At 47.0% G+C, this 18,374-nt stretch overlaps 1 protein-coding gene across 6 annotated transcripts in view; it reads left to right on the top strand.

The window, feature by feature from the left end:
* LOC144127783 (proton-coupled zinc antiporter SLC30A1-like) overlaps positions 1-13,738 on the top strand; it is a 188,738-nt gene extending 175,000 nt beyond the window's left edge. For 3 of the 6 annotated variants that reach the window (XM_077660683.1, XM_077660682.1, XM_077660684.1), the window contains one exon: positions 13,601-13,738. In XM_077660683.1, coding sequence (XP_077516809.1) covers positions 13,601-13,716 — 116 coding nt within the window. In that variant the 3' untranslated portion in view covers positions 13,717-13,738. Of the gene's footprint in view, positions 1-440; positions 675-13,600 lie in introns of those variants that run through there. The other 3 variants (XM_077660680.1, XM_077660681.1, XM_077660691.1) reach the window with 1 other exon arrangement.
* Positions 13,739-18,374: the final 4,636 nt, after the last annotated feature.

Raw genomic sequence — 18,374 nt, 5'->3', positions numbered from 1 at the left:
CTGAGGAAATTTGAAATGCGTTTGGAAAGTGTCGTGTAGCGCCGCGGAAGTCCGTCGAGTTCGAATGCCATTCCAAGTTGCGAATGTCATTCGACTCAGGTGCCATTCGAACGTGCCCGTGTAGAACAGGTATTAGCCTTTCTCGCGATTGCCAAGGATGATTTCTATTAGCGTTTGTCGTGATGACGCTCTGCCGCCTTCATATTAGCAGCAGCATTTTTTTGTTTCGTAGAGATAACATGACAATTTTTCCTCGTAATAAGGTGCAAATGCGCTTGCGTATCTTATAAACCTAATAAGTACCACAACAAATAAAATCCTGAGACTCAGTTCCAGTTTCCCTACTTTTGGTTTCACCCCTCCCCCCTCCCGCTATCTTCAGATAAATGAAATCGTTTCCTAAAGTATTGACAAAATGTCTCCATTTGTCTTTCATTTAGCGCAAAGGATACCTGATCCATTGGAAAGGGTACTCCAAATGGCATTGTACCCTGGAGCCTAAGAGGAATCTCAACGAGGCCTGTCTGCTCGAGTTCACATCCCCAAGGAAACCATCGAATCGACGCCTCCAGTCTGCCTCTGAAGAGATCGTGTACGAAACTAGAAAAAAAGCTGTCCAACTGCCATCGATCAAGCGGTCTCCTGAAGGTGAAACTTGACCAGGACATTTATCGATGGGCTTTTCACGGGAAAGGCCAACCATTAGAAAAAAAAAATGGCTACTCTGTGAGGAACAAGACTTCTCCAGGCTCCAACTTCCGTCTGCATGGTCGATACGGGAAACAAAACTTGGCAACACGGTGGCGATTGAGTTTCCAATCAGAATTAAGGGTGGGCCGTAACACTTCAGAAGTCCTGCAAGAGGTTTCCTTGCGGATTTCCTCGTGAGACCTTGCAGGTTTTTATCGTGACAAAGATCATTGCTGGCGCATCGTAATACAGTGATAAGTGTTTACTCCCATGGAGTTCTACTTTTGTTCTATTTGTTTTGTTTTCACGTTATTTTGGCTTTTTTTGTACAACGTGTCACCTGTTTAGCTCACTGTGTGTTACTGTCTCTATTCCACTGCTATGACTTCTTGTTCGCCCAATTTTCTAGTTTTTATTTAGTTTGTTGTTTATAGCTCCACGAAATGGCCATGCCAGATAATCATATAATCTTGACTGCTACCTTTGACAGTTGCAGTGTCACATTCACGCTGACCAATGAGACAGCTATAAAGACAAGACACGAGAAGGACCTTCTTCGAAAGACATACTTTGAAACTGTGCAATCATTTTTGCCCCCGAATGTAAGGCTTCCAATTATGGGTAAATATTTTGAAGACCGGTTTACGTCACTGTGCAATATTGCGGATAGGCGCTACAGGAATTTGACAGGCCGTGCGAAAGCGTCCTTCCTAAAAAATAAAAGGTTCATAAAGATTCACTTCGAGTCTCAATCTAGCCCACCTGAAACGAATACCGGAGAATCCATAGAGAATATCATAATTTCTGTTCTGCAAAAAGAACTCTAAAGAGTAGGAACAGTTTCAGAAAAGGTCATAAATGAGCTCAGAGACACCGCCTCTGCCTATAAGGCTAAGCTTCTTAACCTAGAGCAGGAGAATGAAAAGCTGAAATCCGAAAAAACTACAATGCTACTGAACAAAAGAATAATGGTCGGCGAGGGGTGCAAAAAAACAGACCGAAGGAAGCTTAATGCCGCTGGATATTCCATCGCGCAAGCACTTGACGCGGTACTGGAGAGCTACGGCTTAGATGTATGCCAGCTTCTCTTAACTGACTTAAAAGGCCTGCTGCATAAAGTAACATTCAAGGAAAATGGAGAAATTATTTGTAAATACAAGGGGTGGGTACTGCGCACAAAAACACAAGGACAAGAAGATAACACAACAGGCGCCGACTCGCGACTAACTTTATTGACAACACGACACTCCTTTAATAGTTTCAAACTGTCACATCACACACATGTGGAAACCAAAAACTTGTCTTCATTCTGATACAGTTTGATAGAAGGGTCACTTACGCAATCTTAATCCTTCTGTTTGATACAAAACGCCTACGCCAACTCACGCGCCACCTGGTCACGGCTCCTCCTCAAAACTTTTGTATCTGTCAGCAAATGCAGGCAAGGGTTATTGCGCGTAGCATCCGGGCATGCGCCACAATGCAGGGGTAAATTCGACCCTGTCCCTGATTTCATGGAACGCTGGTGTTCCCTTAAGCGCTCATTCAGACATCGGCCTGTCTGACCGATGTATACCCTGCCACAGGTGAGGGGAATCTGGTATACGACACCCGTCTGGCACCTGACAAAACGAGTGGCATGATGCTTCTCACAGTCCGCTTTCCTCTTCCCTCCGGACATGACCTCTGGGCACAATGAGGCCAACTTGCATGGGGCGGTAAAAACTACCGGCACGCCGTAGCGTTTCGCCACGTTCTTCAAGTGGGAAATCCTGTGAATATACGGTAGAACCACTGGCCTCATTTCCTTAGAACGGCCACTATCCCGGCACGTCCTATCTTTCAGTTTGCGCAGAAGCTTCTCAGCCACTGCAACAATGATTGAAGCAGGAAAACCAGCCTTCGTCATCCTAATTACCTGATTATTGAGGCTCTCGTGCACCAGGTGAGCGCAAGACTTAGACAAGGCGCCCTGCAAGCAATACGTTCCGATAGCCCGTTTAACAGTCTTGGAATGTGCTGACCTGAAAGGCAACAGGTCTTTTCGTGCACGTGGTAAGTACATCCAGCAAACGTGATCTGGTGTTAAAGTCAGGTTAATATCTAAAAACTGTAGCTTGTCATGTTCCGGTAACTCGTGAGTAAAGGTCAGACCCTTCCCATGTCGTCTGAAAATCGACAAAAATTCCTCCACAATCACAGTGTGCGTCGCGCCAGGTCGATCTTTAAGAAACACTAAATAGTCATAAACGTACCTAAATATTTTCAGAGTTGTCTCATCGTCAAAATAGCGCACCAGATCACAGTCAATGCTGGACAAGAAGATGTCAGCCAGCACAGGTGCCACACATGAACCAATGCAAATTCCTTTGCGCTGAACAAGGACCTGATCGTTAAAAGATAGAAAGGTAAAACCAAGATAAAACTCAAGTAAAGACATAAAATTGTTCAGCGTTATACCGCAGGCATTCTGAAAAGCTATTACACCCCTATCTTCAATACAAGACCTGACGGAGCAAAACGGCATCGTGGGGTATTGAAAAGAACAGGTTTTCAACGTCAATTGAAAAGGCGTAGCCTACAGGTGGAGCATCCTGTAGGTAGGCGACTATATCATCCGAGTTCCTAATCAAGAATGGGTCTTCCACTACCACCAATTTCAAACACTTTTGAATAAACACACTTACTTCACGCTGCCAAGTACCTTTTTCACTTACTATGCACCTAAAGGGCTTGTCAACCTTATGTGTTTTAACAGTGAAAAACAGTTCTAAGCTATCGCGCTTGGAGTTAATAACTGCTCTAGACAGTTTATCTAAAGCAAGGTCCTTGCACAGCACAGAAGCTTGGGTCTTTACCTTTGACGGTTTCACCTTCTTCCGAACAAAGGTCTTCTCGACTGCTTGAGCAGCTTTTTCACCAAGTATCCCCGAAGGCAGGACGACGAAGCCTCTCTATCAGCTTGCAGAAGGGCCAAGCCGTTGTCTTTGAAGAAATAGACAACTTCTTTTACTGATGTCTTGAGGCTTGAAGTGCTCCCACTCGCAGACCTCCGTGGCCTAGCAGCGGTCCGCAGAAGGCTGTCAACACCATCTAGTAGGCACCGCTCCTGGTCCTCATCAGATGCTTTCCGCGCCAGCTGCCGGTTCAATGAAAGCAGCTCGTGCGCAGGCACACTAGGCTCAATGCTGAACTTCGGTCCCTTCTTCAGCACCTCAACAATTCCACTCGGTAACTCGGCATCGGCCAGTACTGACACGGAACCACCGTTATCCTTGGATCTTGGCCTATCTTTGGGAAGTCGTAGTAGGAGACATTTCCACCAGAAATCCACTGCCTGGGCTGTCTGACGTCGTAAGGCCCGTAGCCTTACTTCTCCTACCCATTCGGGGATTGTCCGGAACGCGAGCAGACGGAACCAGTCGTATAGGAGCCTGATCTGACGCCAATGTTCAGATCTTAGAATTTTGCACATGCGTCTAACATGTCCCGCAGAGGGCACCATGTACCCGAACAGAGCAATGAATTCCGAAGGCACCAGGCCTCTCTTCAGACAGAAACCCAACAACCTTGTGCGGCAGGTCGCAGCTACAATGGCGCTAATCACAGTTCAAACATGACAGTTTGAAGGAGCAACACAAAAGAAAGGGCCCACGGTAGAAGAAACATAGTTTAAGAGCGTACGTTGTTGGGCTAGTCGGTCAATCCTGGTAAATACAAGGGGGGGGGGGGGCGGTACTGCGCACAAAAAGACAAGGACAAGAAGATAACACAACAGGCGCAGACTCGCGACTAACTTTATTGACAACACGACACTCCTTTAATAGTTTTAAACTGTCACATCACACACATGTGGAAACCAAAACTTTTCTTCATTCTGATACAGTTTGATAGAAGGGTCACTTACGCAATCTTTATCCTTCTGTTTCATACAAAACGCCTCCGCCAACTCACGCGCCACCTGGTCACGGCTCCTCCTCAAAACTTTTGTATTGTGCCCTCAGGTCATGTCCGGAGGGAAGAGGAAAGCGGACTGCGAGAAGCGTCATGCCACTCGTTTTGTCAGGTGCCAGACGGGTGTCGTATACTAGATTCCCCTCACCTGTGGCAGGGTATACATCGGTCAGACAGGCCGATGTCTGAATGAGCTCTTAAGGGAACACCAGCGTTCCATGAAATCAGGGACAGGGTCAAATTTACCCCTGCATTGTGGCGCATGCCCGGATGCTACGCGCAATAACCCTTGTCTGCCTTTGCTGACAGATACAAAAGTTTTGACGAGGAGCCGTGACCAGGTGGCGCGTGAGTTAGCGGAGGCGTTTTGTATCAAACAGAAGGATAAAGATTGCGTAAGTGACCCTTCTATCAAACTGTATCAGAATGAAGACAAGTTTTTGGTTTCCACATGTGTGTGATGTGACAGTTTGAAACTATTAAAGGAGTGTCGTGTTGTCAATAAAGTTAGTCGCGAGTCTGCGCCTGTTGTGTTATCTTCTTGTCCTTGTCTTTTTGTGCGCAGTACCCCCCCCCCCCCCCTTGTATTTACCATGACTGACCGACTAGCCCAACAACGTACGCTCTTAAATTATTTGTAATTGCGGTGTAAAAAGAGGTTTTTGCAGCAATGGTCAAGTTAACTATAATGCCCTTTCCTCTCCAAACAAACAAAGCTTGCGAGAAGTTGCAGCCCTCTTGGACGTACATTTTGTCAGTAACGTTTTTTGGGAGCACCTCTCCGCAAGCGTCCCCAATCTGCCTACTATAAGGCTAATAAATTCTTACAGAGAGCACCTAGATAGCAGGATTAACTGTCCAAGACACCAGGTACCTCACCTGGCGCTCAGGTTTCATTTGAGGAAGACTTGGCGTTAGCTGCGCTAGAGCTAGCTAAAGATGTAGGCATAAGTGTGACAGAGATCTCCACCGAGGCACTCCTTGTAAAAATATAGGGTGATGGCTGCGTTGTGAGTAGACGCACGACCTGGACAACATTATCATTCGTCATCATTTGCAAAACGCGGCAGCTACAAAGCCATAACCTTCATCGCCTTCTCGGTGTGGCGGAGATCTCAGAGGGTTATTTTGAAATAAGAGAGGCTTTTCGGGATTTGATAAAAGAAATTAATGTTGTCGCACGAAGGGGTAGCATATCTGTAGGGGACCACGAGATTCCGATTCGCATCTGTCTAGGGTCAGATTTGAAATTTTTGCTTGTTCAGGGTCTGCAGTCTGCTGCATCACACTATCCTTGTCCATTTTGTCGAGCAAACCCACAGACAAGGTGCTCAGTTCTGACAAGTAACAGGAGCTTTAATAAGCCTCCTTTGATCCGCACTCTTGAGAACATGAAAGCTGATTGCTGCGCAGAGGCGAACGGGAGGAAAAATGTGCCATTGTTTAACTTCGACTCTGATTTAATAATTCCTGATGTATTGCAGATGAAGTTAAGAATAGTTAACTGCCTTGTAGATGGATTGCTTTCAGAAGCAGAAGACAGAGATTACCGCGAAAACGTCCGCAACCCACGTTGTATGACCATACATGTTCAGGACATCGTTGACGCCATAAATAACTGTGAGATTAAATTTCACGTCTGGGAAGCCAATGAAGGAAACAAGGGAAAAACATTCACGTCGGTATCGGGGGGCAATTGTGACGCCTGCTGAAGGCTTTGTCTGAAAAACTGGCCGGGAAATTGCACCCTTTGGAAGCTTTTACGAATTTGAAAAACAGCGCAATAAAAGACGAGACACAAGAGAAGCACAAAACAAAGCACAGCGCTGGTGTTTTGTGCTTCTCTTGTGTCTCGTCTTTGATTGCGCTGTTTCTCAAATTCGTAAAACATGTACCAACCAGCCCGTATTTGCCCTCTTTTGGAAGCTTATGCGTAAAATTTTGTACCACCTGGAAAATGATGTTGAAGGTAGCAGCATAGAAAGAGAAACCTCAGAATTCTTTCACCCGTTCTTAGAATTAGGAGCCCAAGGTTGCAAATGCTATGGTGGCGATAGAGTTACGCCGTACATTCATATTCTCGCTCACCACGCTTCCGCAAAGCACGAAAGGTTCAAGTGCCTTGGTTGGTTTTCAAGCCAAGGGTTAGAGAAAAAAAAACGACGTGCTAAAGCATCTACAGTATGGGAAGTCTAACAAGTGTAATGCAGCCGCTGACGCTCTCAAGCTGGCGAAAAGGCTTGAAGTGAGTGATAATATCAGACTAAGCCGTGCATATAAAAAGCGGGACCAAGAGTATTGGTTTGAGGGACTTATTCAAAAGACACGGGCGAAGAGGCTACTCTGTGCAGAAGAAAAAGTGAGCGAAGGAAACTGTCTACAAAATGTCGACGACATGAATGCAGGAGAATTGCGCACGGATCTTCGGGCTACGCGAATGTCGACGAAAGTCAAATCAATAGAAAAACTTCGCAACCTTGTAAGGAAAGAAAGAGAAAAGCAATGATTGTAGCCATAGGAGGAGATAACAGTTATGTGGTGAGATGTGCCTTTTAGTTTTGCATGTTTCCTCCTATATTTATAGTGCTGTGTTGTACCTCTAGTTTAGAAAGTGCATCACTGCTTGAAGATGAAGAGTACTGTTCCTGATTCCTTATGTAACCTGCCCCTAAAGGAGTGTTTGGTGTGTACTAAAAATAGTGTATTTGTATTATGTGACTGTTTACCTGCCATATATGCCCTGAGCAATTTTTTGGTGTAATATAAATGTGATATGTGTGTTTTGTAAGTATTGCCGTTGTCACTTTTAAAATGATCTTTTGGCTCTTGTTTTGCGTAAGAAAATTTTTTTATATAAACAAACCATGCATAACCGATTTATAACGCAATCAGTACAGCTAGAAAAAGTACTTGGGGGGGGGGGTGCTTTGAAAATGAACATGCACACACGCCTTTAAGTTCTGCGCGGCAGCAGGAAAAAATTTTGCAGCGAATTTAAGAAAACTGATTGGGGGTATCGGGCGTAGATATGATACTGGCATCAAGTGCACAATGCGCGCAAACAGGCTCGAGAAAAGTTACGACAGCAGTACTACGCACATTCAATGCCATCATTTATGTTCATTTGTATGTCCTTCTTTGCTGACTCATTTTGTTTGGCAACCGATTAAAAGTTTGTCTTGTTCCTCATTCTTTTCGCAAAGTATTGCTTCTTTTGTATGCCATGTTGCTGCGAAGTGTGTTTAGTTATATTCATATTCGTTACGTTTGGAGTGCATCGTTCTGGTTGTACATGTAACATGAACACAAGGTAATGACGCTATGTGAGTCTGACTGTACACATTTTGTTTCCAAATGTTGCATAAAAAGTGTATAATAAAATATTTTATGTTGGCACTATAGTCCTTGTCCTTGCCTTTTTGCGGGGAAGTTATAACCCCTTCCGCACCAGCTATCAGATAGTGTGACAAGTGCAAGTTTATTGACAGCGACGCCATGAAAATAGACCTATTACATTTGTTCAATTTCCTCCCCAAAGGTGAAAAGGAGAAAAGAAATATAACCTCCAGTGCTTCGAATAATACTGTAAACGTAACAGATCACTTCCCATGAGTGTTATCATTACGAAGGCTTCCCCTTCATTCAAGGTAATTTGTTGACATTGTGCTTTCCGCTACGTGCTATAATGACATCCCCGCCTATTTGATATTCTCATTAACTTTGTAACATAGAATGCAATTCGCGACTTATTTTATTGGTATACATTCTTTTTTAGCATTTGGTTATTTTTGTTTCGCTCTACCTCTCTATTACAATTGTAGTTGGTTTGATTTACGAAACGCTGCTGCTTCTAAAGTAAGCGATAGTATTGTTCAGTATAGTATAATTAGTTTTTCACGTGACCACAGAAATCAAAGCTGCTGCAGGCAGAGTAACCTGGTAACTGGGAAAAGCTACAATGAAATAATACAAATTCGTTCCATTACGGGCTATGAGGGCCATAGCACTGGAGCGCTTCGAACTAATTCGACCCCCCGGGGGTAAACAGCCGGAGTGTTGTTGCATTTCGCGTACGCTGAAATGTGGGCATAGCGGCTGGGACCTGAGCCGGCCTTACATCACCCGGCACCCTGTGCAAGGCTTTTCCACCCCCCCCCCCCCCCACCCGCCTCTCTCTCTCTCTCTCTTTGAACGTATTTGTGGGGGTGTTTCTCTTGATTTTTATTGGCCGTCCTAACGGGGGGCACTTCTAGTTTTCATTCTTTTAACAGTCTCAATGTAGTATTTGTACTGGCGTGGGCAGGACACTTAGTTGTTTTTTATTTTTCTTCCCCGTCTAATTTATACCCCTTGACATCCTTTGATCTTGCTATTGGCGGTCAATTTTATACACGTTTTCGTAGCATTTTGAAGAAGATGAATCTTAAAAGCAAGCTGCTTGCGATAACGCAACTCATCTATTATACTGGTGAAATAGAAAAATTTATTGCTTAAAATGATTACAGCCCAGCTCAAAGGACAGATGCAAACGTTCTTCAAAGGAGGCTCTCAAGACAGTCGCTTCAGACGATTGATATGACATCGCGACTAACCCTGTTAATCCGTGGTTGACCCTCTTGCACCTGGCGGCCCCTTGCGATGTCACTCTGGGAGGTGCGGGAGAATTAACTGCGATATCATGACAATCGGCCGACGAAGCAGCGTAGCAGCGACTGGCAGCGTAGCGGCTGGCAGCGTCGCAAATTGCGACAGCCACCATAATTACCATTTATATATACCGTTATGAACTGCTTCCTTGATGACGTCCATGTAAAAGCGCTTTTTCGTAGCACAGAAGTGGACACAATTAAATTCACCAATTTGTTTGCAAAAATGGAAAAAGGTTGCCGGTATCTTGCGGTATCTTTAAAAGCGAAGTTTCGTACCTCAAAAGCGAAGCCTCATTTTTTCAGTTGTATTACACAGGATGGATCCCGGCAATACATCATGCATGCATATTACAGAAGTCAGAATGAAAGAACAGCAAAAAAAAGTCTCCAATAGCTGCAGCAATAAAAGTATGAATAGTGATCATGCGTGAAATTTTTCATTCATACATTCATACTAATATATTTTCTATAGAAACGAGCACATTTATTAAAATTAGTTGACTAAAACAAAAGGTTCTGAACCCAGGTTAGAACTCTAAGTGCAAACTCGAGTCACCATATTCGGACAACGCTAGAGTCACTAATTTGAAAGCATTACAGGTGAACGTGACAGTAATAACCTGAACGTCTATCTAGACGCTATTTGCTTCTAGACTCCAAATTATGTGTTCTGCCCGACAACAGCTGAACAGCTTCAGAATGTTTCTGAGCATAGCTATATCAAATTTTCTTAAATAAGTATTAAAAGAATAAACTTAAACATTTATATCCGCGAATACTTTTTGATGTCGGCCGTTTGAATGCCGCTACGCTCTTTAAAAGTAACAAGAATAGCTAAAATTCAGGCGAGCTAGCTCTCATACCCTAATAATATTACACCAGTGGTACCCTACACTATACTCTCCACAGTGTCCACATTGTGGAGCGGTAGCTAACCTCTACCATATGGTGTGGGCATGCCAATATAATCCCTTAGTTGACCCCATTCCCAACCCCTCGGAGGAGCAGTGGGAGGCTATTCTGCTCAGCGATGATCCTGACCGTCAGCACTGGCTGGTGGGGAGGGCCAGCGCAGCAGCAGCAGCCAGTGGACTACCGGACTAGGCGGTCCACCCACATGTTCGGAGAACATTGAAGAAATAAAGACGTTTGTAATCAATCAATCATGATCACACGCCCCAATAAACTTTTTAGATAATAGCAAAGGGCTGACAATTTGCAAAGTTGCTCCACGACAAGCATATATGAACAGCCGCGAATACTTTATGTAGCTGCGTTAATGCATGGTCATCGTAACAACCTTCTTTATTTAAAGCTCCGGTCGAGACACTGGGTTAGAGCTCTGACATTCTCAACACTGTGATGGCATGACTTCCATAAAGCGGTCGTGATGCATGGGATTGCCAACCCATCCTTCACCAGCCTCGAGTGGTTCGACTCATAGCTAAGAGGCTTCCCGATCTTGGGCTGTGGCGCCAACATATGTGGTCGTCTGCAAAGCACACGTCTAAATCAAGAAACTGCAAACGGTTATGCTTAGTGAAATTCAGACGTAAAGATAGGCTTTGACCACATGCCTAAAGATTTCTAAAACGTCTTGTGACAACTTATCTGAGCCCTCCTTGTGCAAGAAAATTAGGTAGCTATCAACATAACGAAATGCTACTATGCCGAGGTCTTCCAAACAGGGCTTTGATGCGGTATCGACTATGGACAGAAGAATGTCGCGGAGGAACGGTGCGACCCGGGACCCTCTGCATACGCCTGATTTCCGATGTAAATACCGCCCTGCCAACTCACAAAAGCGGAGTTCTGTGGATTTCTAGTTTCTGATGGGCAGCAACCTGGGCAGACGCTCTGCAGTGAGCATCGACATGGAGGGCCTGTACTATTCATGGTCACATGATAGTCCTCTGAGGCGTGTGCAAAACTGTATCAGGGTGAACAATGAACATGCTTTACAGACGATTGTGTGATTTCGGTTGCTGGCTTCATGGGGCTGTTGTCCTTTTACTGCAAATCCGCATTTTTCAGTTGGCAGGGCTGTATTTACACCTAGGTCGTACCTTTGCTCAGCAACATTTTTTTGTCTAAAGTCGATAAGGCATTAGAGCCCTGTTTGGAAGACCTTGGCATAGTAGTAGCATTTCGTTATGTTCATGACTACCTAATTTTTCTGGACATCGAAGGCTCAGATAAGTTGGCACAAGATGTTTTAGGAGTCTTTAAGGCGTATGGTCAAGGCCTGTCTTTTACCTCAAAATTGTCTAAGCAGAACTGTTAGCAGTTTCTCGATGCAGATTTTCGCTTTGTGGACGACCATGTTTGCAGGGGCTACAGCCAAAGATCGAGGAAGGCTCTTTTTAGCTACGAGTCGGACCACTAGTGGCTGGGGAATGATGGTGAAGAAATGTATTTGTCGCTGGTTAAGGTCAGTAAAGATGGAAACGCTTGATGGGTGTGCAATCACGTGCATGACATCAGCTTTACATAAGTCATGCCATCACTGTGCTGAGGACACATTCTTGTAGCAGGTTTCCAAGCTAATGGCAGCTGGTTTGCCACTTGTCCATCTCATCAACCTGTCGTAGCATGTTTTCACTCGCTCGATGGTAAGGAACACATACTCGGATGATGCTGATATACCTTACCTCCACAGTATTTCAGTCTCAAGAAAGTTGCGGCAAAGCGTAATGCTGCTGTCTTAACAGCGAAGTGCAAGACAGGAGGCCTTTGCGCCGCCATTAAAAAAAGGCTTGATTAAACTATGGGTAATTGTCCACAATGGACAGTGTCACATAAAGAAATGTTCACCACTTGGAAATGTAATGGAGTTTATTGCATTCCACTGCCTTATGGCTGCAACTACTATGGGCGGACAGGCAGATATCTGAATTTGCACCAGACTAAGCACCTTCACTCTCTAGGGGGGAACGAAAATTCTAATCTGGCACTGCACGCTCAATCTTGTGAATGCAAATCTGAGGATGACCTGCCTCTTTGTACGCCTAATTTCCACGACACATCAGTGGTTTACGTGAAGGATAAATCTGTTGGTAGATAGTTGAGGCTTACTACATCGGTAAGGCTAAGGACACGCGTGGCTAAGCCGTCGGTAATTCTTCACCGTAAGGAATTTGTTTTTTAGATGATTAATTAGTATGCCAGTGACTTGATTGCATTTCTCCCTTTCACTGCTTTGGGGTATTGTGCGCCCGTATCTTTTCGCAGGTCTTCTTTTGCGGCTTTCCTTCAGTGATGCTGCCGCGGTGGCTCAGTGGTTATGGCACTAGGCTGCTGTCCCAAAAGACACGGGTTCGATCCCAGCCGCGGCAGTCGAATTTCGATGGAGGCGAAATTTGAGAGGCCTGTGTACTGTGCGTTGTCAGTGCACGTTAAAGAACCTTAGGTGGTCAAAATTTCTGGAGCCCTCCACTACGGCGTCCCTCATAGCCTGAGTCGCTTTGGGACGTTAAACCCTCAGAAATCAAATCAATCAAAACCTTCAATGAAATTTTTGTTAGTCCAGCCTCTTCTTCAGCTGATGTCTTCTCCTGTGTTGTGTCTTCTGGCTGGTTTTAAGGTGAGTCAGTACCAACTCGCCCAGTCGTGAGCCTTGTTCAGTATTACATTTTAAATAAAGTGAGGACTTTACTTGGCTATGTTGCCGGCGGTCGCGTCCGCAGCAGTTGTGGGCAACTCAGAACACGTAGCGTCATACGAATGGTTTTAATTGGAAGAGAATGATGTGAGGATGCTGCGCGGAAAAAAAAGTTTCGTAATCGTATAATTATTTACAGCCAAAAATGTCCAAAAAGTGGCCGGGCCAGAGAAAAATTTCCGCAAAATTTGAAAATGCTGAAAGTAGCTGGAGCTAGAGCGTAGTGCCAAATTTGAAAAACTGGAAGTATGGACAAAGCCAAAGCTCGGCGCCAAGTTTGAAAACTCGAATTGAGCAATCACGCGACGAGTGATAAGTGACCTATACGTATCCAGGAGATAGATAAAAGAATGACAAATTAGAGGCAATTAGGTAATTAATGAGAAGCAAAAGGCAATGAACGGGTGATTAGACTGGGCTTTCAGTGAGTGGGTGGGAACGATGCATGGTGGAAAATTTGAAAACTCGAAATTGTTGCTGGGATGAATTGAGGGTGAAATAAAAATTAATCGATAAAAAGTCAAGTGAACAAGAAAACAACCATGGCGCCAAATTTGAATGGCAACCAGTGTCGATGAGGCGTCAATGCTTTCACATTCTTTTTGTGCAGGTAGCTGTGGTGATCTCTATTTTTTTCTTTTTTCAGCCAAGACAAAGAACACTTTTCTTGGCTCATGGGCGATGTATCTAGGAACCTGCGGCCAGGACAATGCTGGACAGCGTGCATCAGCAAGTTTGAAAAAAACACAAAACAGTAAATAAAAATTGATCATTTTCATTTCAATTCTAGTGGTTTTGTGCATGCATTACTCTGAAATGCACAAAGCTTGTGTTAATTGACAGGTGACCATTAACAAGCTGTGCATTTTTGTGCATTGCCTACCCCAGAGTACACAAATTCTGTGTTAATTGACAGGTGACACAGTAACGACTGCGACACAGCGTACGAGCACTACACAATTCACACTACAGAAGACAAGGCAAACTACAGAAGACAAGACAGACTACAGAAGGCAGACTGTAAAAGACAAGGTAGACTACAGAAGACAGGACGGACTACAAAAGACAAGACAGACTACAAAAGACATGCCCAAAATACGACAAGACTACAGAGTACAGAAATTTTCTGTCTTAGAATCCTGTAGTGTGTTTTGACTGGGAGGGATCGAGGACATCTAGGACCAACGCCACCATGCCATCCCAGTCACAACAAGCCTCCCAGCGATTGTGCCGAGGATCATCTACGTGCCTGTCACCCCAAGATCTATCGCCCCGTTCCGTGGCGATGGACTTGATGATGTTGAATACTGGGTGCTGCACTATGAACGGGTAGCTCGATATAATGGGTGGACACTCGACCAATGTCTGCAGAACCTGCACTTCTCCTTAGATGCCACAGCGAAATACTGGTTCGAGAACCACGAGGCTTCGCTAACATCATGGGAGATGTGCAAGAGCGAACTGGTACACACATTCGCAAACCAGCACCGGCGACATCATGCTGAAGATCTGCTCCACGCTCGTATCCAGGGTCCCACCGAGAGCGTGAGAAGTTTCATCGAAGACGTATCGCGTCTGAGTGCCCGCGCTGACCCTCGGGCTACTGAAGAGAAGAAGGTGCGGGCCTTAATAGGGCCAGGTGTCCAGAATGACATCTTTGGAGGCCTCATCTGCAACCCTTCTACCACAGTGGCCGAATTCGTCGCTGAATCTACCAACATCGAGCCCGCGTTGGCGACAACAACCAGTCACTTCCAGCGACTGAGTTGCAGCCGACCATCTCTGAGCTACGCCGCCGCCGTCCGTCGTCCACCTCCTGTACATCGTGAGTGCCAGACCGCTGCCGATTCCGGCTTTCGACGCTACGAGTTCGTGCCTCCGTCTGATGCACGCCTGGAACCGCTGGGCCGCCGGAAAACCAACATCTGGAGGACTACAGACCGGAGGCCGCTGTGTTTCCGCTGCGGTGAGCCTGAACACATGTACCGCTACTGTCCGTACCGCGAACTCGGCATTCGAGGTTTCAACCGGGCAGATCCGCGCCCCCGCCACGGTGAACAGCCCCTCGAGATACAGGACTACCTTCGACGCTCTCCATCGCCAGTGTCAGCTGCATCTCGCACCTCCCAGTCGCCGCCCCCTCGCCGATCATCACCCCCTTCTCGCAGATCTCGCCGTGAGAGCCTTTTGCCACTTCGGGAAAACTAAGTACGGCGACGCCTGGTGGTGGCGTTGCCGGTGTTGCACGCAGTAAAGAACCTCCGCCTACGATGGAATGTTCCCGCTCGACTGATGGCACCCTTGGAAGCGAAGACTGTTCTGTGGCCTCTAGTAATGTACACGTTTTAATTGACGGTCGCGACGTAACGGCGCTTGTCAACACCGGTGCCGATTAATTAATTGGTCTTCAGCGGCAACTTCTCTCGGCGTCTTCGCAAGGTTACAACCCGCCCATACGTACCGCGGGAGGTCACCTCGTAAACCCTGTTGGCAAGTGCACCGCCCGCGTTGAGATTCACGGTGAGACGTTCCCAGCCACTTTCGTGATCTTGGAGAATTGCTCCAATGATGTTTTTCTTGGCATGGACTTTCTCCGTGAGTGTGGCGCTGTAATCGACGTAGGGAGGAAGAAGTTGACCCTCCGCGCATGTTCTTCATCGCCAATACCTCCTCGGGCCCCTCGCGCTGCGATGAAAGTTGATGCGGACCATGTTCACTTGCCGCCGTTGTCGACAGTTTTTCTTCCTGTCCGAGCCGATACAACCGCAAGTGGCGAAGGCGTTCTCGAAGGAATTGTCCAGATGCTATTTACACGAGGCATTGGTGTAGCGCGGGGGATCGCCAATGTTGAACGTGGGCGTGCCAACATTTTAGTGACCAACTTCAGGAACGAGCCGCAGCACCTGACGAAAGGGATAGTTATGCCCAACTGGAAGCACTTAGCGACGTTCGCGAAACTGTTGCGCTGCCTGAGGAGGAGGCCCTGCCCGGGTTATGTGACCCTACAACGTTGCCCCTGGACATCGATCCCAAGCTTGAGCTTGCCCACACACGCGAACTGCTCTCTTTTGAATCGGTACCACAACTGTTTCGGGACGACATCCCGAGTTCGCCAGACGCCCGTCTCTAAGCATAGAATTATTGTCGATATCGCGACGTCCCCGATTCGCCAACCATCGTACCGCGTTTCCTTGAAGGAGAGGGAAGCCATACAAGAGCAAGTGCGCGAAATGATTAACGACGACGTCATCCAGCCATCCAACAGTCCTTGGGCCGCCCCTGTAGTACTGGTCGAGAAAAAAGACGGGACCCTTCGATTTTGCATCTACAGGCGACTCAATAAGGTGACCAAGAAGGACGTTTATCCACTACCTCGCATCGACGACACTCGACCGTCTCCGTCATGCCCGCTATTTTTCGTCCATCGACTTGAGTGGATACTGGCAGATTGAAGTGGATGAGCGCGACCGCGAGAAGACCGCATTTATAACACCGGAATTACTCTACGAGTTTAAAGTCAGGTCGTTTGGCCTGTGTACAGCGCCCGCGACATTTCAACGGGTCATACTGTGCTCGCCGGACTGAAGTGGCAGACGTCTCTCGTGTATCTGGATGACGTTGTCATCTCCAGGACTTTCGCTACCATCTTGTGCGCTTTGAAGCGGTTCTTCAAGCTCTTCTGACCGCCGGAGTCACGCTCAAGCATTCTAAGTGCCGCTTCGCATACAGTAAGCTGAAGTTCCTAGGCCATGTCGTCAGCCAAATTGGTGTGAGGCCAGATCCAGAGAAAACGGCTGCCGTAGAGTCCTTCCCTCCACTATCCAACAAGAAGACTGTCCACAGCTTTCTCGGCCTCTGCGCGCACTTCAGACGTTTTGTTCGCAACTTCAGCCAGATCACAGCGCCACTTTACCGCCTTACGAAGGAAAGCGTCGCCTTTGAGTGGACCGAGGAGCAGCAATCAGCATTCCGCCAATTAAAGCACGCCCTTGCAGCGCCTCCCGTACTAGGCCATTTTGATCAAGACGCTGACACTCCACACGGACGCCAGCAACCAAGGACTAGGGGCAGTGCTTGTGCAATTCCAGGACGGCACCGAGCGGGTTATTGCCTACACCAGCCGAGCTCTTTCGAAGGCGGAGGGCAATTACTCGACAACTGAGAAAGAGTGTGTCGCTGTCATCTGGGCGATCGCCAAATTCCGGCCCTATCTGTACAGTCGCCCTTTTCGCGTAGTTACCGACCACCATTCGGTGTGCTGGCTCGCCAATCTCAAGGATCCCGTAGGCCGCCTTGTTATGTGGAGCCTGCGGCTACAGGAGTACGACGTCACCATCATCTACAAATCCGGCCGCAAACATTATGATGCTGACTGTTTGTCTCGAGCCCCCGTGAATCCGGCGCCAGGGAGCGATAATGACGACGAGGACGGCTTCCTTGGGGCATTGGACACGGCAGATATTGCTACTCGGCAACGCAATGATCTTCAGGTTCGTCAGCTGATGGCACAACTGGAAGGCCACGGAGACGTGGGGCCCCACGTTTTCTTGCGTATTCTGCAGATGTTCCGGATTCTGCACGGCGTATTGTACAAGAAGAACTTCGACAGCAGCCTGAAGTCATGGCTCCTTGTTGTGCCAGAAGACTTGCGCGCCGAGGTGGCCAAAGCTTGTCACGATGATCCAAAAGCTGGTCACCTTGGCTACAGCCGAACACTTGCACGTATTCTAGAAAGTATTATTGGCCGCAACTTCCTAAGTACGTCCGTCACTACGTAAAAACTTGTCGAGAGTACCAAAGGCAGAAGAGACCTTCTATACGACGAGCTGGACTTCTCCAGCCGCTCGACCCACCGCATGCTCCATTCCAGACAATCGGAATGGATTTTCTCGGCCCATTTCCAACGTCGAAGTCGGGTAACAGGTACATTATCATAGCCACCGACTACCTAACCAGATACGCCGAGTCCCGAGCACTTCCGTCAGGGCGGCTGCTGAGGCAGCTCAGTTTTTTATCGAGTGTATTGTGCTCCGTCACGGTGCCCCTGCCATTTTGATCACTGACCGGGGTGCAGCGTTTCTGGCACAGCTCGCACAGGATATCATCCATCTCAGCTGCACCAGCCACCGCCGAACTACGGCGTACCACCCGCAAACCAATGGGCTGACGGAGAGGCTGAACAAGACGATGGCTGACATGATCGCCATGTATGTGGACGTCGCCCATCGCAGTTGGGACGAGGTACTGCCCTACGTTACATTAGCATAAAGTACTGCTGTCCAGGAGGTGACAGGTATGTCCCCTTTCCAACTGGTGCATGGCAGAGAGGTCACCACGATGCTTGACGCTATGTTGCCACACGAGCCGCCTGTCGACGTAGTCGATAATGCCCGTCTCCAGGTCGTCAGCCAAATTGGTGT

This window comes from Amblyomma americanum, chromosome 4 (assembly GCF_052857255.1).
Source record: "Amblyomma americanum isolate KBUSLIRL-KWMA chromosome 4, ASM5285725v1, whole genome shotgun sequence".
Lineage (NCBI taxonomy): Eukaryota > Metazoa > Arthropoda > Arachnida > Ixodida > Ixodidae > Amblyomma > Amblyomma americanum.
The sequence above is the reverse complement of the archived record's forward strand: the minus strand, read 5'-3'. Positions and strand labels throughout refer to the sequence as shown.